Source organism: Chaetodon trifascialis, chromosome 14, assembly GCF_039877785.1.
Source record: "Chaetodon trifascialis isolate fChaTrf1 chromosome 14, fChaTrf1.hap1, whole genome shotgun sequence".
In the NCBI taxonomy this organism is placed as follows: Eukaryota; Metazoa; Chordata; class Actinopteri; order Chaetodontiformes; family Chaetodontidae; genus Chaetodon; species Chaetodon trifascialis.
This window is the reverse complement of record NC_092069.1, coordinates 16810210-16835543: the sequence shown is the minus strand read 5'-3', so window position 1 is coordinate 16835543 and position 25334 is coordinate 16810210. Positions and strand designations below refer to the sequence as shown.

The window sequence follows — 25334 nt, the reverse complement described above, 5'->3', positions numbered from 1 at the left end:
AAAAGATCCACCTGCATACACACACACACACACACACACACACACACACACACACACACACACACACACACACACACACACACACACACACACACCTGTTTACACCCTGAGGAAGAATCACCTGTTGGCTGTCTCTACTCATCTTCAAGCTGTAATCAGTGTCTGTGTGATGAATATCTGGGCCATAACGCCACGTCTCATTCCAGCAGGTTGTGAAGCACACAAGAGCGTAACAGGCAAGAAGGGCTTTGTAGTTTGGAAGAAGGTGATGTTTTAATAACATGCTGCTGTGCTGAAGAGCTCTCTGCCTTCTACTGCTGGTTTCTAAAGGACCAGAACACTGAACTGATCTGCTGCTTCGTTATAAAGAACCAGACCTCTCAGATCACCTGGAACAGGTCTGCTAACTGTTCCCAGGGTCAAACTAAACCTGGAGAAGCAGCATTCAGCAGTTTTGCACCACATATATACAGCAAACCCCCATAAAACTCCAGAAAACTGCTACAACACTCACTTCTTCGTTTCTGCACTGTAATTTTAATCTCCTCTTTAATCTGTTTTATTCCACTTTATCTTCTGTTTTAAATTCTAGGTGTGTCTTTTCAGCATTTCTTTTATATCTTGTCTGAATGCCTTTAATTTCTTATGTAAAGCACGCTGCTATTGAATTAAACCAGCCTCTTAAATGCATTGATCTGTGTATCATATATTATGCATGCATGACCTGACTGCAGTCCGCTTGCAGAACATGCGACTCTTTTGATGACAGGGAGCAACTGTTGTCAGTGGTTGCCCTGACAACAAGGGCTTCATGGTCTCTATGCCTGTTACCAGTCAGATGAATCCTTTGATGAACAAGCAGTCTGACCTTCGATAGCTGTTTGAGACAAGCTCTTGCACCATGCCAGAAAACAAAGGCACTGTTTGCCAAAAAATACATAATTACATTCATATGAGGCATGCATTCAAGCGCTCTAAGTGTCAGATCATTGCAGGCGAAGAGCAAAATCAAATGCCAGTCAAACATCAAACAACAGCGGAGACTTTGAGTGTCTTGGCTTCGATTTGAGCACAATGGGACAATCTGATTGGGTTCTCCCGGCTGTGATGTTTCACTCCCTCTGCTGGTAAGCAAATCAAATGTGAAGAGCAAACTTCATCTCAAGGTTTGCTAATTTTGTAATTTTGCCAAAGTCAAGTTGACATCTGACACTGGAGTAATAAACAATATGATTTTAGCTGCCAACATTAGTTTAAGTTGAATATTTCCTTGAAAAAGGGGTGAAAAACTTTGTTAAACCACTGCTGACTAGTGTCACCATGGCTACTGCACTTTGCCAGATTTTTTGCCACTATGACTCATCACTTGCTCACATGGTTTGGACATATGGAAAAAAAAAAAAAAACTCTTCTGTTTTTTAAAACAACAGCTAACACCCTTCATTGACCTGCCTCTGCTTTGTTCCACTGCTCCTGTTATAGAAACACTGCTGCTGACGTGTTGTACTGTGTCCCTCCTTCACCGCTGCAATGACACAAAGAGAAGAGAAAACATACCATCAGTGTTAGTCATGATTACAATATGATGCCAGGGTGAGATTGTTATTATCAGTCATGTAAGGAAGGGCAGCCTACATTCAGATAAAAAAAAATTTAAGAGATGAATATATGTGAAGAAATACCCTAGTTTTCACCTAATTCATCTCATTCAGTCTGCTTGTGATGGATATGAGAGATTTAAAAAATTATCAGGCTTGGATATGTTCTGGGTATCTGGCTAATGACACTTGTGCTCTGAATAAGACTTGAGAATTTAACCGCACTTGAGTACTAATTAAACTGATCAACATCTTTCTCCTGCTTTGTGAATTCTCTTGGATCAATTCTAGCTCAATAGCACAGCCTATTGTCGTCAAGCGGTATTGCAGAATGCCGGCTAAACTGCAACAATAGGCAGAAACACATTGAAAATGGAGGAAACATTTATTATTAACGAAATTAATGAGCGACTTTGGCCATATTACCTATAAATACATAGAACACAAAGTACCTGTTGTTTATCTTAATTATAAATTGTGTAAATAGCAACTGGTCACTGTCCAAGGTCACGTGATTCAAGCGTACTGTTCTACGTCAGGGCGTAGCCTGACACAGGCGGAAGCAACCCGGAAGTGAGATGCACCTCATCTCAAAGATGGTGATGTCTTCAGCGTAGTGTCAGATTAACACACAAAAATGAGTGATAAACGCATAATGTTTCAGCGACAAGATGAAATATCTTGTATCTGAAGGTCTGGCTACTGCTGAAAAATAATAAATTGCCTCTGAGGGCTAACAAGATGGATACCAGCAGACCCGACGGAGGCTCTTACACGGTGAGACACTTCAATTCACTTTTTAATCGAATGTTAAATTTTACTCTTTGTTCTCGTAGCAGGTGTGAAAACGCGCATAAGGATGTTTTATGGTGCTGTAATCTGTGTCTTTTCACGTCAGAAAATTCCTAACAAAACTTTGAAGACACCACAGCAGTGAAATGCCATCAGAGCGAAAGTAAACAAAAAAAATCCCAAATGTCTGAGTGTTTCACCGAGGACTCATCATTGCGTTACAACAGAGACATAACCAAGTATAAACTACATCTAGGTTTGAAAGATTTTATTCAAAATAAGTGGATTCAGTGTTGCTGTCTTCCTTCTTTAGGATAACCTCATTGGGACCTTACTCGCTATTTTTGGAAATGTGCTGGTCAGCATCTCCTTAAATATCCAGGTACAGTATTCAGTTCCCTCCTCCACAAACACCTCATTTAAATGTCCAAGCACCCTGATATTAAGACCTTAGTTTAAACATAAAGTTAAGTTGGTCTGTCTCTTATGTGGAATAGTTTTCCTTCATATTGTCTCATGTCAGCGTTTTGTGTCAATGCAGCATCAAGGTTGTCATTACGTCATTGTTATCGGCTTTCAGTAGAAACCTGTATGGATGAAAGAATATACAGTTATCACCTCGTCATTGTACATCACTGTCATTGTTTTTGGCACTTTTGCCCGCCCTGTTTGTACTTGTAATTCACAATAGCCCTTCTGAAATACATTTCATTTCTTTGTTTGGTGTAAGCCTGCTTTATGTGTTTGCTTTGTCTAAGCTAAGTATACCGCAGCACACTGTGTGTTTACGCAAGTCACCATGTTTCACCCGCACGCCTCTCACTTGCAGAAATACAGCCATGTGACGTTAGCTGGAACCAAGGACCCTCGTGCCTTCTACCGCACTAAAACCTGGTGGTGTGGTTTTGTATTTACCTGCCTTGGAGAGGCAGCCAATTTTGTTTCTTATGCCTTTGCCCCCCTCGCTCTTGTGGCACCTCTTAATGCTGTGTCTGTACTCAGTGAGTATTTGTTCCCTAATATTTTAGTAGTAGCTGTGAATAGATAAATGTTCTGTATAATCATTGATTATACTCGGTTTATACTAGGGGTGGGTGCCCTCGAACTTTAAGGCAGATGTTTGGAGGTACTTTGGATTCCAAAGGAAAGGAGAAACACAAGGTGAAACACAGTGAGCCGGACAAAGAGTACGCTCTTTGCAAACACTGTTTCGCTCCCATTAGAACAAACTTGCGAACTCATTTAGCACGACACCACCCCGACATATTAGCTCAGCTCATGTTGTTCATGCAAATATGTTGTAACTTGCACTTGTATAGTTACAATAAAATGGCATGGATAATTTAAATTACATTGTTTTGACTCAGTTTGTCCCACTATCATCTGATGTACCTGCAACTCAGATTTTAAGATGCATAATGCCTTTTACATTTTTCAGTGAACTATGTAGAATATCGCAATATATCACAAAATTTGTAAATTTGCCCTTGGCAATACCCACCCCTAGTTTATACCAGTTTATAAATACAAATTAATAACTAATTCAATGCACAAATAAATGTAAAGGAAAATTTGTATTCACAATTTGGATTTTTTTTTTGTTTTGTTTTCAGCAAGCTCAATTTTAAGCCTTATTTTTCTGCGCGAGAAGACTAAGCTGAAGGACTTTGCAAGTAAGTTCAGCAGACATGTGCAACTGAAGATGTGACACTCACATGCAAATAGCATTGAACGTGTGCCATTGTATGCAAATTTTTAATCAGCTTGAAGGCATTTTGGAAATCTGCTGTGCATCCTGCCTCCTCAGCCGCTGCAGTGTAGTGACGGAGATAACAGTCAAACAAGTTTGTCTATGCACAGGCCCTATTTAGTTGAAAAGTTAGACTGTATAAAAGTGAAATTGTGTTCTTTGTGTCATAAAAAATACTGTGATGTTTAGTTCCACTGTGATATCTCATAGTGTTTGTATTATTTACTTTACTCTTCCATCCACTTTATTGGTGCTGTTGTGAATTGGAATTTCCCCTCGCGGGACGAATAAAGGAATATTGAATTGAATTGAATTGAATTGAATTGAATTGAATTGAATTGAATTGAATTGAATTGAATTGAGTTGAATATCATGACATATTAAATATCTTTATGTCATTTCAGAGCGCTATGGGCTGTCCTTCCTGGGCTGTATCCTAACCATGGGAGGAACATATCTCTTTGTGGCATTTGGACCAAACTCTCATGAAAAACTCAAAGCGGAGAACATCGTCATGCACATTGTTGGATGGCCTGTTCTCTTGTATCTGGTGAGATGTTTTCATTTACTCAAGAAGTTTGGAAGAACAAAGCTCAATGCTCAGTTTGTTAAATCCTACTGCTCTTAATTTCCCGCCCACGTTCACTAAACCGATATTAAACAATTGACTGAGGTGTGGCAGCCAAATGTTAATGTGTGACGTTGCTAAGCAGCATATGAAATAGAGGCAAATTAACACAAACTACACACCCATTGCCCTCATCATTTATGTTGTGCAAGTCCAACACCTTTAAAAGTTATACAACAGGTTTGGTGACTTTTACTGAGAGTGGTAGTGTTGAACTCAGTGTTTGTGGTTGTAGTTTATAGTGTTGACAAGAAAATATGCCATCATTCAGTCACCGTTTGTAAGTGCTGTGCAGCGTTTCTGTGTTGGCATATGTTTCTTTTTGCACAGACCACACAACAATTACAACTATTACAAAGGAGCTTGCACAAGTGAGTCATGTTAGGTGGAATACCAATTATCAGTGTGTGTCATCTTTAGTCTCGGTCTGGGAATCACCACACTGTATTTACAACATTTAAAGACATCTTACAGGGGCAAGAAGAGGCCAGACAGACACTCCCTGAGTTTCTGGTGCATCAGTAGCAAACGTTGCATCATTATTTCATGTGGCAAGGGATAAATGTCTCTAAAAGCTTGAATAAATACATTAAACACACAAACACAGGACAGCTGCATCAGTAGAGGGACAGTGGTTGCAAATAAAACATTGTCAGCACTGATTGAGAGACACTTGGTGGGATACAACCATGAAATCCTCTGTCAGTCTCAACCATAATCAACCATAATGAGCTTTATTAAATTGGTGTTTACTGCAGAGCTTCTGTATTGTATCTCACATCTCTCTTATCTGGTTTGTAATTATTTGGTCTTCCCCTTTTAGGTACAAACTGAGTTCCACAAACCTGCTTTAAACACAGCACATTTCCCAGCCTTCTCTGACCTGTGCTGTTAATCAGCGTAAATGTTTGTCTTTGGCGATGAGATTAATTTTGCTATTATTGAATCTGGCAACGACTGCAGTGCTTCCTGTTTATTTGGTATTCATTTGTTGTTTATTGTTGCTACCTACCCTTACTGACAGCTCCTGGAGATCATCACGTTCTGCCTGCTTTTATACTTCTACAAACAGCGCCGCGCTAACTACCTCGTTGTTATTCTGCTGCTGGTCGCTCTACTGGGTGAGTCTCAGGCATTAAAGCCAGTCAATTAAATGCCGCCTGTAAAGTCAAGCTATTACCACACTTTTATTTTGTCACGTTTTTAATGTTCAAAAGGCACTTAAGCTGTTTGTTCTGTGTTTAACTGCGTCTGACTTTGGCGCACAGGCTCTATCACAGTCATTACAGTGAAGGCGGTGTCAGGCATGTTGGTGCTCACCATCGAGGGCTCCATGCAGCTTAACTACCCCATCTTCAGCGTCATGTTTGTGTGCATGGTGGCTTCAGTGGTCTTCCAGGCCAGGTGAGTGACAGGAGCATCAAGCATGGTTTGCATGGTTGACTGTTAGTCATGTCAAAGATATAAACATTGGATTGCTTTTCCAATTTTTTACTTTACAGATGAGCAAAGTGAAGTTTTTGTGTGTGTGTGTTATTGTCTTCTTAGATTTCTCTCCCAAGCTTCTAAGCTGTATGACCCCTCTCTGATTGCCAGCGTCAACTACATCCTTTCCACTGCCTTTGCCGTAGTAGCTGGTGAGTTACTGGATTCTTTGCTGCAGGTAGTTTTCAGTCGGACCTGGATTGACTGGTGAATGCAAATTGCTGCCTGGCTCAATAGAAACAGAGTTGAAAACCTCTGCTTTGCTCCTGCTAGTCACCTTTAGAGTCACAACACAGAAGTCATCAACGTTTTCTTCTTTTCTGGTTTTCAGGAGCTGTGTTTTACTTAGAGTTTAACCATGAGGACGTTCTTCACATCTGCATGTTTTTGTTGGGGTGAGTGATCGGTCATCAGAGAGCTTTCTCACAGTAGACATTTTGACGTGTCACAGTAGGAAAAGCGGGTGTAAATAATCAGTTAATGACAGCTGAATTACACGTAGCTGCTTCAGTTTCAGGATCCTGGTATTGGGCATGCTGGCTCACTGTCATGCTCTCATGGCTTACTGGGATATGTTGTGATCAGTAACACCTGCGTTTGCTGAACTTTGAGACGTTATTTTGAGAAAAGGCTGCTCTTCATTATTTTGTGTTTTGTACAGATCTGCGTTCTGTTTCCTGGGGGTCTTTCTCATCACCAAAAACAAGAAAAAGACCAAGACTTTTGAGCCGTATGTCAGCATGAATATGACAAATGGTTTGTATAAACTTCACATAAATGCATAAAGTTTTGAAGAAGGCCGTTTGCTGTTGTTAAAACCAGTACCTGTTAAACCTGCCTGAAATTTGCATACAATGCCACATGTTCAATGTGTCAGTGCAACCACATCTTCAGTTGCAACTCTAAATATATGGCCCGTTACACATGCATTTTGAATTATCGCTTCAACTTGCAGTTTCTGCCTTAAACCTTAGCTTCCCTGTCCTTTCTATCACCAGGTGTCCCAACTATTCATGACAAAGGCCTGGTAGACTTCAATGGTTCCTTTTCCTATGGAGCTCTGGTCAACAATGATGGAGTGGTTCCTGCTCCCGTACCAGCCAACCTGGAGCAACCGCCAGTCACCGCGAGTCCCGCTGAAGCATCTTATGGCCCGTCTGACCTCAAGAAAGATTAAAACTGAGTATTCCTATTGTTTTTTTTTCCTTTTCCAAACACTTTTCACTTGAAAGGCCAAGATGGGAATATATTCTGTTTTGTTTTTTTCCACATATACACAAGACCAACCTCCAGCCCAGTAGGGGCGTCCACTGGGTGTTTTAGATGTCTCACTCTCACTCCTCTCCACGTGCTTTCCTTTCTAAATCTCTAAACCAAAACGTGATCTTGAGAATGACTCCTGTTTTTTAGAAGATGTAAGCTGTTTTCATTCCAAAAATGATCGTAAGAAACCTGCAGCTGTTCGCGTCGTCGTGGATTTCCAAACACGGCCTCAGAAGTCTGACAGCAGAGACGATGTCGTGCCTTGAAGCTTACTGCCTGTACTCTTTGTTAGCTTTGAGATGAAAGGACTCACTTCCATGACTGTTGAAGCAATTTTGTTCTCATTGATGGGAACAATGGATCTGTTCTTCCACTGAGTTACTCTTCAAATCCAGGTTGTTATTAACAATGTTGTATAAATGTACCTACAAACGTGTTCATAAGACTTGCCAATGAACATTTTAACTTTACATATCGGTCTCATATGAGCAGGTTTCCTCCGTTTTCTTGGATTTTCACTGTATTACTCCTTTTCTTGACCAAACAATGGGTGCAATTATTCTAAGTTATTGTGATGTGTTTATTAATTTATATGTGTGCCTTTATAAAGTAGCGGTACACTGGATAAATTACTGTAAGGTGGCACATAACCCAGGCAGGTCAGTGAAGCATTACTGTAGCAGTTCAGTAAGAAAGAGGCAACTAATCACGCTTGGATCTTGAAATTACTGATAAACTGTACAACTCGTTAAATGTGTACTCCAAGTATGAAAGGTTAGTGTACTGCAGAGAGGCTAATGTTTTTGCTAAAATAATTTAAATACAATTCATTGTGGTTGCCCCTTTAACCTGATGCCTTGAAGTGTCTGATGACAAACCAACCAAGAAATAAAACTGAAAGTATGCAGTCAATGTTGCTGAAGCGCAGTGTTCGTTTTTGTAGTACGATGTTTTTCAAATGTGACCCTCCAAGATTCACAAGCTGAAGGACAATGCAGCATATTAAGTGTGTATGATTAAATACTCCACAATGAATGAATGGCTGCATAAATTGTATCTGCTGCACCTCTTCATAGTACATGGCAGTGCATCTCTACAGTGTTAAAGCAGAGAGCCTTTATACAGAATTATAATAATTCTACATTTTATCTATATACGGAAATTGCAGCTCAAAGTGCTTCACAATAAAGAAATAACATGCACCAAATGAGTACTTAACAGAACAGACCAAATGGACCTAAAGAGATTTAAAAAAAAAAAAAAAATGTAGAACGAGATAGAATAAGGATGAAAATTAAAAATGAAAAAAAGATCATGCATTTTAGCTTTCTTTTGAAAATATTCAGGGAGCTGGCTTCCCTGATATCTGCAGGTAGTGTGTAATAACACTTTAATTCATTTCGCCGTGCTTGTGGGGTTATAATCCAATAATCCAGTGTGTAATTTGGTGCGTGAAATACCCTACTGTCTCTTTTAAACTGTGCTGCTTGAAAATGTCTTACTTCTAAAACCAAAAAAAAAAAAAAGGTTTAAAACTCAACTTTGAGCTGATCAAAATCGAAGTAGCTCATGTTGTGTGAGCAACAGGTGGATCCAGAGAACAGCATCTAAAACCGATAAATGTCTGTGGAAATGCGACCACCTGACTGTCCTAACACAGCAGGTGAGACAGTCCGGTCCACACACTGCGATGCTGCTCTCCAGGACGTCCTTGTCAAATGAAAGCACAGACCGCTATGAGCCACTTCGCTGCTCGGTCGCCACCTATCTTGAAGCGGAGCATCCTCCCCTTGCTGTAGCCTCATTGGTCACTTCGAGCCTCTGCCGGCATTTCATTGGTCTCACCTGCGGGCCCTGACGCCGGAGTAGGCTGCATCATAGTGTCCAATAATCCAGTAATAACAAACACCGAAGCATCTGTCAGCGCGCCGCAAACATATGAGAGCAGTCTGTTTCATGACGTAAAGTCACCTGAAAACATTGCTTTGAATCCACTCGCGATGGGTCGTTTCGGCCTCTTTCACTGACAGTTGTGAGGTGAGTAAAACAGACAACAATTTTCTCATTTTCAGCGATTAGACAGGAAAATTAAAACAGTAACTCCATCCGTGCGCGTGCAGCCGTGACTCTGCTAACTTCCGTATGAATTCACGCTTCATTTTAGCTTTAAAACTGTGTTTGACCTCGGAAAACAAAGTGCTTTCACGAGATAACATGTTACTTTCAAGATAAACGTCCGTGCTGCTTTTGCACGAGCCGTTTACGTAATATCCAGGGGTTTCCTTGGAGCGCACGCGATGCAAATATTGATGTCACAACCCTCTTCGGCCATTTATACTGTGGACATATGATGTCATGGCCTTCGCGAGCTCGGTTTGCACGTGATTCTACAGAGGTTAAATGACATTAGGATACAGTTTTGGGTCTATAGTCGATATCCATATCCATTATTATAATAATAAATATAAATATCTGACATTAGGTTGATTTTCAGATAGAATTGTTATTAATATATGGATGATAAGCGTCATTCTTGTAAATGCTCCACTAGATGGTGCTCTGTACTTGTACATTGTTTCATCAGCATCAGTCTGGGCTTCATCATAGCAAACCTTTCCTCTCTCTATAATCATAGTTTTCATTGTTTCCCACGTGTTCCTTCGTTTTCCAGCTTGAAAAATGATTAGGGCGACTATTAAAGCTGTTTAAATGTGAATACTAACAGATTTTGTAAGTCGTCTGTGACAATGAACTGGATATCTTTGGATTCTGGACTGTTGGTTGGAGAAAACAAGCAATTAAAAGACATCACCTTGACTCTGGGAAGCTATGATGGACATTTTATCGAAACAGTCATAAAATAAGCAGCAGATTAATCCAAACTGAAAAGACAAGTTCATGACTTGTGGCCCTAAAGGTGATATTTTATGACTAAATGTATGTTGTATAGTATTTTTGAAACTTTGGACTGTGAGCAGGCGATAGATTTTCAGTCACCAGCTAATACTCAGATACAACTGAACCATCAAAATAACAGAATGTCAGGAATACAGACCTACAAGTAGATCTAACCATGAAAATCCACCTTCTTCCTCTCTGTTTTCTCTTTATTTCTTTTTTAGTTTGCTCCTGTTCATCTTTCTCTCTCCTCGTGATCTTTAACAATCACTCTGTCACCCTCTCCGTTTCTCTCTTTTATCTATCCCACCGCCTGTGTGGTATCATCACTAACACTTCAGTCCGACCCTGTAATCCTCACGCACCATTGTCTCGGTATCCTTTCATTCTCCCTGCGCTTTTCTCTCAAACGTCCAGCCAGTATATTCACCTTATCTCCCAGCTCCCAGTCTCTTAACCTCCCCTCTCCCCAGTTCCCAGCTTCTGTGGTCCACCACCTGCCTGTCCGCTGCCTCCTAAAAGGCTTCAGCATGCTGCGAGAGAGCTCCAAGGCATGGAGCAATGGCTCGGAGGCCTACAGCAGCGATCCCGAAGAGGAGGAGGAGGAGGAGGAGGAGGAGGAAGAGGAGGACATGGTGTTTGGGGAGACTGATCAGGACGGCGTGGCGGAGGAGATGATGGATCTGAGCGACCTCCCCACGGCGCTGTTTGCATGCAGCGTCCATGAAGCCGTGTTCGAGGAGGACGTACATAGGGTGAGACGGCGCAAACTTACTTTCACTTTAAATTTTGGTGCTTTGTGTGTGCGTGTGCGTGTGTGTGTGTGTGTGTGTGTGTGTGTGTGTTTGTGGGTTGGTGCGTCAGTCTGTGTACGTTTGAGTCATCCTGTATCCACGATTCAAGGCCCAGCAACAAGTGCATGATGTCTTCCACAGCTTTTGCTCCTGTCTGTCAAAGTCTTGTCACGGTCTTGAACCGCACTGGCGATTGCTCACACTCACTCACACACACACACACACACACACACACACACACACACACACACACACACACACACACACATCCTGATGCTGTTATTTATTTGCCAGGGAACATCAATGCAGGGCAGCAGATTACAATATGACTCACACAGACTCGTGAGCCATACATACTTGAGCCTGTCATCACCACACTCATTCCATCATTATTCAGTGTGTTGCTCACGTCCATGTGGGCTTTATAGATGTGGCCTCGCGCACACACATGCACTCACATACTGTAGCATATCTTCTGTCCTCTCCGGCCTCTCCGGGATGAGTAAAGTCTCTGTGTCGCAGCACCTCGGAGCAGGAATACTTGGGATCACTGGATTCTGTTTTCTGGAGGAAGATGCAAAGAAAATGCTTTTAATTTTCTGCCCCTCTAATCCAATTACGCTCTCCTACCATCCCTCCATCCTTCCAGTTGGCATCAGTCTCCGTCAAGTCTATCCATCCTTCCCTCTCTACTGTATCTCTCTAAAAGCTCTCCTCTTCATAACATGTTTCTCTCCTCTTTCTGATCACTGGCTCGTTAACTTTTTCCTCCCTCCTCTGTTCCTTTAATATTCCATTTCAGTCTCCCTCCGAAGCTTTCCTTATTTATCCTCTCTGTGTATGTAAATGCAAAGCAGAGAGGCTAAATATGGCGCATACACAAAATCCCTTTAAATGAATCACTCCTGCTTTGTGAGGTTGCTGTTTGTACACCCATTGCTGCTAGCGGTGGAGTCGGGCCCCTTCCCTCCCTTTTTTTTTTTTTTTGCTTCCTCACTTCATTACGATTCACGCTCCGGCTTTTAAGTGGAAATGCCACCCACGCACCCTTCAGTCAGAGCACGTCAATAGATTGTTCTCCATATGGCTCAATTAAATGGGCTTCGCTAAAAATAGAACTTTTGACATTTATTTAAACTTTCAAAAATGAGGACAGGAAGGGATGAGGTATGAAATAAAAAAACAGGTTGCTAATGATATTTTCAGAGCACAAACAGGGACTTTATGAGGTTGTTTTTGGCTTGTAGCAACACACGCACACACACACTCTCACGGTCTCTAACTTATTCTAAAATTGCTAATTTTCAGCATTTTCCTAACTGCTAAAAACTTGACATCTCTAAACTCAGTGTCTTCATCCTCTCAGTGAAGAACAGGGACATGGCAACCTACATTTTTGTGTCTTTGGGCTCTTGGCTCCCTCCCAGCACCGACATTACCTTCTGTTTCTGTTCTCAAAGGCCTGCATGCAGGAGGAGGGGCTGTTTCTGTAATCACACTGTGCTCTTTTAGAGAGGGAGGGAGGAGAGAGAGGGGAGAGAGAGGCATGTGCCCTCATATTTATAAGAAGCTCTTAGCAACCTGTAAAAGCCTTTTCCTTTCTTCTGCATTAGTGAACTTCAGAAAGTAAAACCTAGTGACACACTTTTCTCTTTTATCTGCAGTATTTTGTTCCCCTGACCAGCTTTTAGTTGAAATGGAGAGACGCCTTAAAAGTGCTTCCTGTTTCTTTGGGAAGCTCAGCCGAGGTCTGGTCAGGTCGGCCCACCTCCCTGCTGAAATTAGTGCACTTATTATGTGTGTCATCATTGCAGACAAAGGCAACATTTAAGTTAAAGCTGGTGGTACACAAAAAGGTCAAACGTTTGGATGCACTCTGAACATCATGAAGACCGTTTCGCTAATGAACTGTGCATTTATTAACCTGAAAAACTTGCTCCTATCTTCTAATATTTCTTAAAAATGCTGAGTCATCTGAACTGTACCTCTGATTAGCATCCTTAGACTGGCTCTCATTGTGCCCTGAGGCATGATCAACTACAATCAGCGTACGACTACAGAGCGAGCACAGCTGCAGCCAGTGTGGCTTTTAATTTCGACATGATTTATTATCTGCAGCCTCCACACAAAACAAGTGTACGAGGAGTGAGGGAGTTGGACACAGAGGTGTGAGTGGGCAAAGTAAGGAGGTGAAGTGGTTGTCAAGAGTAAGGTCAGAGAAGCCATTATGAGTCGTCCCTCATTGTGCCGACTGTATATCAGGCCTAATCAGCGCCGAGCAAAGCTTTCATCGCTGCTCCTGCTGCTGTCAGTCTGAGCTCTCCTCAATCCATAACCAGTGCAATCAAGCAAGCACCAGCTGCAAGCTTAACACAACACCGAGCAAAATGTTTTTGTCTTACAGCTATAGAAAACCAACAAAATGTCTTTAAGTTGCTGCTCTGTGTTATTACAGGGTGATACTAAATGAATTATGTCAGCTTAAAGCTGCACTAAGTCAATATTTTTACATTAACAATGTGTTAAATGATTAAGCGTAATGTGAAGGCAGTTGCTCGTCGTGACAGACATACAGAATTATGAGTTGACTTTGCACTTCCTCTCTGCTCTGCACAGCATTTCATTCTTTAAATTCACTGTTTTGATTTCACAACACGCAACTTTCTTGTTTTGCTTCATTCTCACCGCTGTCATCAACCTCGTTTCCAGCTGCAGCATGCAGGTGTTTTCAGCTTCAAAGCTCATACTAACCCACTGCGTACTAAAGCATCTCTCTAATAGACAACTTAGTTGCAAGCTGATGAAACACAGTGGAGCATTTAGCAGCTAAAGAGAAAACAGCACTGAAAGGAAGTGAATATTGGATTTTCATTTGTAGTGTGGCCATAAACTTGTCTCCAAATGAGTGCTAATGTTGCTCCTGGATGTGTAATAAGGCAACCGTTGGTTCACACGTTCACCACAACAGCTTTACCATATGAACCTAAGTAAAGTGATAACATGTGCCTCTAACCCAATGAAATGGGATGGAGGTGAATGAAATTCAATTGTGATGCTAATGGAATTGAAAGTGACGCTGAAAATTCAACAATGTGGCTGGGTGTTTGAGTTTCATGCCTCATTTCGAGGTAGATATTTTAGGAATTAAACACAAGCAGATGCACGAGAGCTTTGTCTAAAGTGTCAAAAACTGGCAACATATTAATTTAAATAATTAAAGTCATTAAAAAAAGGGCCCGAATCTCATATTGAACATCTGATGCCAGGTTTCGGTGTATTCTGCCACCAGCCATTGGTTTCATTTGAACACTCTGTTGCTAGTAGCTGTTGCTGTTCAGCAAAGTGACATTTTTACATCCACCATGTTGTCAGATCTGTGGCCGAGCACGTATTGACAGGTTTTCTTTACTGTTCTTGCCTTGTGGTTTTGTGATGATTTATTTAGAATTTGTTAACTTCGTTTCTCCTGCACTAACAAAAGCTAGCCATTATACTACCTGTCTGAGGCTAGCTAGCTAATTCCTAATTAATTTGTGTTTTAATCATATAGTAAATCCATCAAATTCAGTGCCCCCATCAGTTTTCAAGCTACACATAGTACAAACTGTCAATTCATAGTTCTTCGGAATTAACGTTTCCCATTACTCAACATCAGACCCCCACCGGAACATACAGTTAGGAAATACACGAGCTAGCTAATTCTTGTCTCATTTGTGGTCTGATTAACAGTAAATTCATCAAATTAAACATCCCATGTTGCTATTTTACAAGCTACTGTAGCTGTCATGTATCGATATCGCTACATGCTTCCGTAATTAGACCTATCTATAAAATGACATTAATAAGTTTGTGATATTTTTGATAGCTGTCATGCCAACAGGAAATAGCATGCTAGCTAGCTAATTGAGGGCATTTGAAGGCAGAAAAAGGTGATTGACTTGTTTTCAGCACTCTGTACTGGGGGCACATTTTGGTCAAGACCACAAAAACATTGAGTTTCGATTACTATTCGTACCCAACCCCTAATGTTTTTTTGTTTTGGGTTTTTTTTTCAGGAAACACTGTCCTCATTACTGTAGGTAATCCAGATTTAATGTGGACTGTTTCTAGTTCTTTTGTGGAAAATAGTTCTAAGAAAAACAGCGTGGAGCAACACAATTGAAATTGCCTTCACCTCCATTGTACTCGGGCGGAGGCAGAAGCTCAGAGACGTACAGCATATAAGCACATTAAACCAAAACTACTGCAGTAGTTGCTGGATAACTGTTCTGCAATCTGTACTGCAGAAGCCCTGCAAACATTTTCTAAACAGTTCCTTCTAGCAGTGCCTCAGCAGGGTAGCAGTGATATACAGCAGTGCTGTAAGTATGTGCAAAGTTGAACTGCTTTGGTTGACACAGTTGTCCCACTTCAGTCTAATGTGTTTGATAGTGTGACTCATATATACCGGGCGATAAAGTAAGACAACCCCAGAGCAGAGTGGAGCAACGAAACACATCAGGGACTAAACATAGCGTGATAGAGGATGCGAAAAGTGAGCTGTAAAGTGAGTGTCAGCGTGTGCGTATTATGTGCACTACGATGCATGTGCATACAGTGAGCATGCATGCGCGCGGTGGTGATATGTTTGCATGTGTGAGACAGGCTATTTTTGGGTGATGCTCCCGGGGGTGAACGTGAGGGTGCGGGTGCTTGGCAGGCTGAAGGTCAGACATGATGCAGTGCAGAGTGAGTGAGTGCCGCTGGCCTCTGCTCCTGCTGCGGCCTGGATATTATTCTGGTACACTGACCGGGGTTGTCTCACCAACCTGCTGTGCTTGTTTTGCCTTTATTTATCAAACAGAAAAAAAGCAAAAAGCAATTTAAGAGAAGCAGACAACAATGGAAAGCACAGTTTGGTTGAATTGAGCTGTTGTGACACTCAGGGTGCAAGTATTTTTTCACATTTGACAAGATGACAGTGTTTTCTTCTGCAATGGCGGTTTTCCGTTTTTCTCGTTAAACCACAATACCCCTTGCATTTTGATGAGTATGTCAGGCTGAAGCTACGAGGTTTTCAAGCAGAATGAGCCTTCACTTGAGCTGTAGACATAACTAGGCAAGCTGACATGATTGTGTAATGAAAGATCTGAATTATCTGCAATGGCAGTTACTGTGTTTAAATACTGTTGATCATTTTCTGCAAAGGTCCAACCCATCTATTAATTAAAGGTCTCTGTGCCTGTGTACAAGTACTGTTAAACGAGATAAGGGGATGTAGTATTTAAGATAAATATTAAAAGCCCTGCACACCCACGGTGAACCCACACAGGTGACTTAAATTATTTTGGCAATTAGGTCGCCTCTGAGGACAGTTTGTGTATATTGTGCTTGATTGACATCTTCCTCATTTTCATGTTTTGCTTAATAGGACAGAAGGAATTACACCTCAATAATTGGGTGTGCTCCAGGCCCAGCCGGCAACACTCGTGCCAGTCAGACCTGGCTTCCACTTCATTTCAGTTGGGTATGCAAAACAGCCTGGCAAAATGCCACTTTTGCCATCTTGAATTGACAGCACTGTGCCTCACATTAACTAAATACCATGTGTACCAACAACTCTGTAAACAATGCAGACTAATAAACCAAAAGACTCAAATTTGACATGGCTTGTGGTGGCCATAGACTGCATAATAAATAGTGGAAGGACCCAGTGTGGCGTTACCGTCCATTTTAAAGCCTTGAGTTTGGAATTATGGACTTAACCATCTTGGTTTTTTGGAGCCAGACATGACCATATTTGGACGAGAGGGTGGAACAGGGAAGGATGCTCATTGCTAGGCCTCTGTACTGGATCTGACTGAGTCACTTATCAATCACAAGATAGCCATGGCCTAAAGCATACCCTGCTGTATCGTCTATTTTACCCTAAATGCATGATGTTCATTTACAAAATAATAAAACTAGTGATGGTCAAGCTTCATTTAGCTGCCTCAGGCTCAGGGTCCAAAAAACAATACCACGAGGCTCATTCTCATTAGTATGTGGGGACTGGTGCCCTCATGTAATTCATAATTCAGCCACCTTCAGCCTGAGCAGAGATCTAATCAGCCAGAACACCTGTGTGCTGTGCCACGTTCACGTCATTTGTGTCGTAAACTGCAATTTCTTTTTAAACAATTAATTAGTTCATTCATCAGTTCATTTAGCAGCAGTCTGACACCAGCACAGCTAATCAAGTGCAGTTACTTAAGTCGATGATGTTGTATTGTACTTTCAAACCTTATGTCCTCATCCTGTGACACTACCACTCCTTCAGCTGCAGAGCTTCGGGGAAATACATTTTCCTCTTTGATATGTAATTCTGATTGGTTTTGTGTACGGTTGCTTTGATAAAAGAGACGGCCCCGCCCTCGCCCACTGCACAGGGGCTGATTATGAAAGATTTAGGATGCTATGTAAGCCACTGTGTTATTTGTTCTTAGTCGTGCTCCTGCGATTCTATTTAAGTCAAGATTATTTCCCAGTTCAATTCTAAAAAAAGAAATGCTCTGTGGGCGCGTTCAAGAATAGCAGTCAACAATACAACAACAGAATATGATCTTATTTGACGGATGCCAGGTACAAATGGACTCCAGTGAATTGAGACGTAGCTGCAATCATACAGTCCGTGAAATAGAAAGACGTTCTGCACATGGCTGCTTTTATTGGAAGTGTGAAATTAAGGAGCTGAAATAAACAGGAAACAGGAAGTTTAGTCAATCAAACTGCGACCATTTTTGGATCTGCTTGTCTGTCCGTCCATATTCTATTTGTTCTTTAAAGATGTATCTTTAAACTTCAGCCTTCAGCCCTGCTAATGTTTTGAGGTTGAAATGAAGATATGGACGTGCCTATGCAGATCTGCATCATTGCAAAAATCTGCTCTAGATTTTAAACTTAAAGTCTTCATGTGGTGCATCGAGTTCAGTCAGCGGCACTGATAATCCCACTGATCATTCCATCCAATAAGACCCGCGTGTAGTCTGTAACATTAACGTCAGCTTGCTGACCTTTATTGCCGGCTCGCTGACATTGTTTGCTGAGGCCTGGGACACACTGCCGACCTTTACCTGTGTGCGATGGCTGTTTCCTTGAACCACTGTGGCTTGTATGCATGTGGTGTTCACACAGTGTTGCTGCTGCCAGCCCTACTGTATCTCTCTGCACTGAACGCTTTGACAATGGCCATTAATAATGATGACGTGCTGTAGCAAAGTTGCGATTATCTTTTAGCTGTCCGGCTATGTTTGGGTGGGTGAGCCCCAGATGCTTTACAGAAGAGGAGAGTTGTTTTATTCGCAGCCTAGTTTACGGGTTGTAGTTGGGGAAGTGGCAGCTTTCTTTGCCGTCTTATCTGCTGGGTGGCGTAGGTGATGGCGCAGGATTTGGGTTGATTCCTTTGGTAACAGTTGGAGCTTTTTTAATGAGGTATGAGTCTGTTGTGGCAGACAAGTTCACTGCAGGTGCAGGATTGTCTGGCCTCTGCCATCACAATAACAGTATCACAACAGCAGCACTGCGTGAAGAACAGCGCTGTTTATGTGAGTGTGTGTTGGAGACAGGGCTGGAAATAAAATGAACTGAATAAAAACCAAATGGATGGAGGATCACTTTGTTGGCCTAAACTGGTAAATATAGTTTTTCCAAAATCTTGGTGGCAAATTTTGTCCCTTAATCACAGTTTTTAGGGGCATTCTGAGATTTTTTGGGGACATTTTTGCCCTTTCCCCATCGGTTTCTGACACTGGTTGCATTAGTCTGAATGGAGTTCCATGTGAATAGAGACATTGTGCTTCAATGTACAGTACTAGCTCCAGCCCTTCCCTTTCTTTTTACATACAAAACTTTGTTGAGGTCTTAATGTTATGAGTCTGCAAAGCCTGCTCCCCTGCAAGGCTGCTTCTTGGAGTTGTTTACGAGGAGAGAGATGAGGAAACCGCATCCCAATCAATTTCCGCCTGTTGTCATTTACAGAAAAGGACTATTGACAGTCCGATGTTGATTTTTCTCTCAGCAGTTGTTTTTCACTGTTACTTTGCTGGAAAAAGGAAATACAATTGTGTGTGTGACTCTGCTCGATTCAGTTTGCTTTACTTTGGTTCTTGTTTATTCTTGTTTAGATCTTTCATATTGTTCCTCTCTCCCATGAGTGCTTTTCTTCTCTGTCGTTTAAATCTTGCCTCTGCCGACGTCTTGCTCTCTCTACCTCTCACTGTCTCCATCATGTTGATTACTGACAGTCTATATCCAAGTTTATGGCATTTGGGGGCCTGTTATTTGTACAGTTTGAGCGTCTGTTGCACTGGTGGCAGGTGGTTTGTCTGAAACAGATCTGGAACTCTTTTTGGCTTCTCATATAGTTTGTTTTTGGGCCAGCCTCATCCTTTAAAGTTTGCAATCTCAGCGCACCATTTCACCAGTCGTTCTCATCTGAGTTACCATCCCATGGCTTTAAATTAGATCTGTTTGAAGTGAAAGAAGAGAGAGCTCTTCCTATCCTCTGGTGAAGGGGATAGATAGATTTCTTTCTCCCTCTTTGTTTGCCTTCGTCAGAAAAGGGCATCCACTTCTCAGAGCACTGTGTTGTCTTCGATGCTCTGAGACCGCCTCGGGTCCTTCCCTGCATGTTTTTTTCCTTTCCTCTTTTGTTGTGTCTGGTATTCAAGCAGCGGCCCTGCCTGCATGCGGGTCGGAGAGTTTGCACAACCCATCCAAAGATTTGACCTGATTTCAAAGCAAAGCAATCAGTGGAACCATCGGCACGTGTCGCCCTGCGCTTCCTCGTCCATCCCCCTCCTCTCCCTCTGTCTCTGTCCTGCTCACACAGCTATACAGCAGCTCATCTCTCCAGCTCCTAAGCTGCTGGACTGGGTTAAAACACTGAACAGCTGCTGGTGGCCCACCAGATGTGGGCTATGAACCAAAAACATACAATGCTGTCAACCCCAGTGTTAGGACAGTGTTTGTGAAAGCACTCTGTACACAATGTTATTTATCTATTTATTTATTCTAATTGACATATTCATCTGATTATTTGCAAAGTGTTTCCCACCACCAGGTAGTTCTTTCAAGAAACACTCATTGTTTTGTTTGAAATGAAGTTTGTTTTAACTTGGAGTTGGGCCATATCCATACAGAGCAGCTCCAGGCTCCTCACAGAGAACAAAAGTTCACCATGCTTGACTTCACACGACTACTTGCTGGAGTCATCAGAACGTCAGTATGCAAACCAGGAGTTAAAGTTTGAAAACTAGCAATACCATAAGTGTCTCTCTAAGAAATCATTCATTCATATTCACAGTCTGGTGTGTGTACAGAGGGGGAAATAAGTGTTTAACACACCAGCATGTTTTTCATTAAACGTATTTCCAATGCAGCTTTTTCCGTGAAAATGAGACCAGATGTTGGTATTAACTTGAAAGTGTAACACTCCAATTCATAGAAAAAGTGATGAATGACACAGGAAAAAGTATTGAACAGTGGAGAAACCTTTGTTGCAATGCTTTAAGACGCCAACCACAGCGACATTGTTGCCCCAATGTTTGATTTTGTCTCCTCTGACCACGTTACATTCTCCCAGTCATCTGCAGCCTTCTCCAAATATTGTGTAGCAAACGTCAAACAAGCTTCAACGTGCCTTGTCTCCAGTAATGCAGTCTGAATGCAGACTGTGGCAGTGGTGCGGCTTGTGCGACTTATCCTGCTCTGCTTGCAGGTCTTTCTGGAGCTCTTTCCTGCTCCTGCTTGGCTCTTTTGTTTCAAAGAGTGGAAGTGCTCACCTTCCCACATGCACCAGCTGATTCTAATTGGCAAAGGTAGGAGATCTAATCAGTGGGATCAGCTGGTTTAGTGCTTGCTCAGTACTCCTTTTCCTGTTCCATTTCACTTCACCACCACATTTCACACATTGCACATACCTTTTTTTATGGATTGGAATGTTTTATTGAGTTGATACCTGTCTGATCTCAATTTTGATGTGGGTAGCTGCAATGGAAATATGAATATTGAATATATGAATATACATTCTGGTACAGTTGCACATCCACATTTCCCATGATAACAGGCTCAATTTTGTTAATTAGGTAAAAAGAGTTACAGTTGGAGTTGCCCTCTGGGAGTTGTCGATCACTATTAATTAACGTTTGATTGCCAGAAGTCATGTAAAACTTGTCTGTCAACATTTTTCACATCCAAATCACTAAACGCTGCAGCCGCTACAATCCCTCCCTCACATTTCATCCTGCCAGCTTGTCTGCAGAATCCAAACCACCAGATAAAACAAATCTCGGGCTTTGAAGGAGTGTCGATTGAGGCTGCTCGTGTTGTGTCATTTACAGATGATGGCTGGTGTCTGTTCATCCATTAGGTATTCATGCTGTCCTTTGCACCTGACAGGACCCTTCGCTCTCTGTCTCTCTCTGCGTCTCGTCTGTTTTCACTCACCCTCTCACTACTTTTATTCCCTCTACGCCATCCCTTCACTGTGCTTCTCTGTTCTTCCCCGCTCTTTCTCACCTACACTCTGTAGATCTGTCTCTCTGCCCTGTAGACACTCTTTTATCCTCCCATCCCTCTGTCTCCCCCTGGCTCCCTGCGCCTGTACTTGGCTGCTTGCTTTATAAATAGCTTGGCCTAGATTACAGCAGCTGCATTGGCGCTGGCACCGGGGTTTGGTTTGGCTGGGCCAAGTGAGGTAGCCTGGTGTAACAAGAGGTTGGCAGTGCAGGGATGGAGTGTGTGTGTGGATGTGTATTACTCATGTTGTGAGGACATAAATCACCATAAGTCACCTTGTGGGGACTCATCTTCCACATTGCCAGCCCCCATAATGTAAGTTGTTCAGTTTTAGGGTGAGGACTGTCCTGTGGAGTGACGGTGTGTGTGTGTGTGTGTGTGTGTGTGTGTGTGTGTGTGTGTGTGTGTGTGTGTGTGTGTGTGTGTGTGTGTGTGTGTGTGTGTGTGTGTGTGCATGCATCTGAGAGAAGATCATGAGGATAGTGCAGCCGCAGCCTATCTGCATGCCTGCAGTGGCTGAACTCCAGAGTTTGTTTTCATTCCTTCTATTCTTCTGCAGTCTAACACACACACATACACACACGCACACACACACACACACACACACACACACACACACACACACACACACACACACACACACAGACAAAGCTCCTATCACTTGTGTGTCTGAGAGCTGTTGTCATACTTATCATATTTTCATGCATTTCTATTTTGGGTGATTTCTTGTAGCGAATAAATGTTAATTAATGTGTGCGTGTGCATGCGTGCATGCATGTGTGTTCACTGATGAACAAATGAAGTATTTGCATGCAGTGTTTATTTGTCATTGCGTTTATGTGCGGCATTGTCTGGTTCTGCGTGTGCAGGCGAGCGTTAACATACGTGTGTATCATGAGCATGCGTATATGAGCCCACCGCGATGATCCACTGCCCTGATTTCCTCCCTCCTGCTCCTCTGCAGAGCTCCACTTCAGAATACAAATTCTGCTCGTCAGTGAGTCTGAGACACAGCGTCTCACCCTCTGAGCATCTCTGCTGCCGCTCTGCCTCCTCCTCTTCTCATCTTTTATAAAGTGCATCATGCACAATAGAGAGTCTGCAGCACATAGATTTTTCCTGTTCAATCAACTGTGCCTCACCGGTGAATTTATGCTGCATGTGCAGTATATTAATGTATTTCTACATGCAAATGAAAAAATAGATTAAGTGAAAACAAAAATCAGAGAAAAGATTCATATTTCCTACATCTAAACATCTTAAAAAACACAAAAATAGGCAACTTGACTGTGGCTTTCACTACATCACTACACCATCTATAGCTGAAACATATGAATTATTCTTTGACATTTCGGGAAATGCATTGATTCCCTTTCTTGGCAAGAGGTAGATGAAAGGATCTGAAGTAAGCTTTGGAGGTTTTATTTGAACATGTATAGCATACTGCAATACACTTTGTAAGTGTGTACATGTATTCCAGAAAAAAGATATCAACCATTTGAAAAAGCGACATCATCCTGTTTAAAATAATTGTTGGTATGAAAGTAAAACACCTACTAATACTGTTATTAACAAGTCCTACAAGGCGGCAGCATTTGAAAGGTCATAATCATCTGTGGTTTGTAAGAAATGAGCAGTCAACAAATTCTTATTTAAAATGGATAAAGAACGTGTTACATTTTCCTGCATGGAGTCTCGTTCGGGGCGTGCTGGCTGAGATCTAACAGAGGGAATTGTGAATGAGGAGAAGCAGAATTGCGAATGAGGAGGAGAAGGAGGAGGAGGAGTGCTGCAGAATGAGGCCAGAGAGGAAGAAAAGTGCTTCATCATCCACAGCGATCCCTCCGACTTATCAGCAGCGGCAAAAGGGATCAGAAGAGGCATCGACACGGTGCTTTGATAGCCGAAAACATTTATGTGTACCCCCAATGCGCTGGATGTCAATGGCAGGTACTATACAGCAGCAGTACCCAAACACACCCCCACAGCCACAGATGAACCCAAGGACCCCTACATCAACACCACCCGTCAGGCTCATTAGACTCCAAAGTGGATGTTGTTTGACGCTATCACTTATGTGAAGGTGAATTTTTTTTTTTTTTTCAAACAATATAATTGTCAATGTTTATGAAGCTGGATGTTTTGATCGTTTATCCATTACTTTTAGCGAGCTAATAGCATTTAGCATTTATATGCATTAACATCAAACAACCATTTATCCATTAGCAGACTGTTTAAAACATGTATCCATAAGTTTGAGCTTATCCATCACGTTTAGCCTTTTCAGCCATTTACTCATTACGTTTAGACGGCTGTGTTAACATTTACCAATTAGTCTTCCTATTTCAGTCTATCCACTAAGATTAGGCAAGCATTTTGTCCATTGCTTACACATCATTAGAAGTGGCAGAAGCTGAATATTTTAATCATTTATTATTATTCCTCATCATTTCTTCCTTTCATCCATTACCTTTACAGCTATTTTGACTTCTCTGCTAATTTGCTAACTGGTTTTCATGCACTTTTAATCACAGCTTGTGGTGTTCAGGTGTTAAAGTTGAGGAGGAGGTGTGAATGATACAGTCGGCCTCTTGTAGCTTGTTATTGTAATAGTAAAATTACTAAACATCATCATCAATTTGAGTGTTTGTTTTCCTCCAAAACTATCTATCTATCTATCTATCTATCTATCTATCTATCTATCTATCTATCTATCTATCTATCTATCTATCTATCTATCTATCTATCTATCTATCTATCTATCTATCTATCTATCTATCTATTCCACATATCCCATGGCCACTGAAGTCCACCTGGGATACAAGTATACTCCTGGTTGGGAACGGCTCCTATATAATGCAGTAGTAACACTCGAGTTGAATAGGAAAGACTAGACCTTGTTAGACTGGATTAAACTAGTCCAGACTAAAGGCGAGGTTGAGTACAGGCTGGATGGCTTTTAGGAGTATGCATCAGTACAGCTGAAGTTTCCATCAGCAAGACAGAGAACTGTCTTCTGTTGACCCAAGGCTGTGTAAATAGGGGCAAGTGAAAAGAGAATTTTCCAACAAGGCATAAATAAATGATCACAACATTTGGCGAGCTGAGACTACATTAGATTCCAGAAAACAGAGAGGTTTTAAAAGAAAAGGCGACACAGGCGCTCTGTTTTATCGCTTCTGAGCTTGTGATTAATGAGCTGTGGGGGTGATTTTGAAAAAGTATCTAGACCTGTCAAGTAGCATCTTCCAGGCTGCCTGCTTTTAATGCCGCAACTCGAAAGAATAAAACAGTTTCACTCCCAGCAGATGAAGCAGCCGCCGCCGCCGCTCGGGCAAACGTGTTACAGTGTCTGATGTGTGGCGTTTTTGGCATTTAGAGGCGGATTGTTCCAGACTGGATGACTGACTGATGCTGTCTGGTGGAGGAATGTCACAGTCATCCTCACATATCTCACTCATGTTCCCTGTCTGCACAGCGTGGACAATGCCTGACACAATCAGACATAAATAGCCTTCAGCGCCTAGAGCCTTAATATTAATGGCTTATAGGGGACTTAGCTGTCTCTGCCGGCCGGGCAATTATTATTA

General features: G+C 41.9%; 2 protein-coding genes across 2 annotated transcripts in view; both read left to right on the top strand.

Moving 5' to 3' along the window:
* The first annotated feature begins 2147 nt into the window (after window positions 1-2147).
* Window positions 2148-8181, top strand: nipal3 (NIPA like domain containing 3). Its single transcript, XM_070979965.1, has 11 exons — window positions 2148-2375; window positions 2704-2772; window positions 3220-3391; window positions 4004-4063; window positions 4545-4690; window positions 5793-5889; window positions 6037-6172; window positions 6317-6405; window positions 6585-6648; window positions 6915-7009; window positions 7252-8181. The coding sequence occupies exons 1-11, from the start codon at window positions 2340-2342 to the stop codon at window positions 7428-7430; spliced, it is 1143 nt and encodes a 380-aa protein (XP_070836066.1). The 5' UTR covers window positions 2148-2339; the 3' UTR covers window positions 7431-8181.
* Window positions 8182-9353: 1172 nt separating this feature from the next.
* rcan3 (regulator of calcineurin 3) overlaps window positions 9354-25334 on the top strand; it is a 41821-nt gene continuing 25840 nt past the window's right edge. The window contains exons 1-2 of the mRNA XM_070978852.1: window positions 9354-9553; window positions 10888-11169. Of these exons, the coding sequence (XP_070834953.1) occupies window positions 10945-11169 (225 nt within the window). The 5' untranslated portion in view covers window positions 9354-9553; window positions 10888-10944. The remainder of the gene's footprint in view (window positions 9554-10887; window positions 11170-25334) is intronic.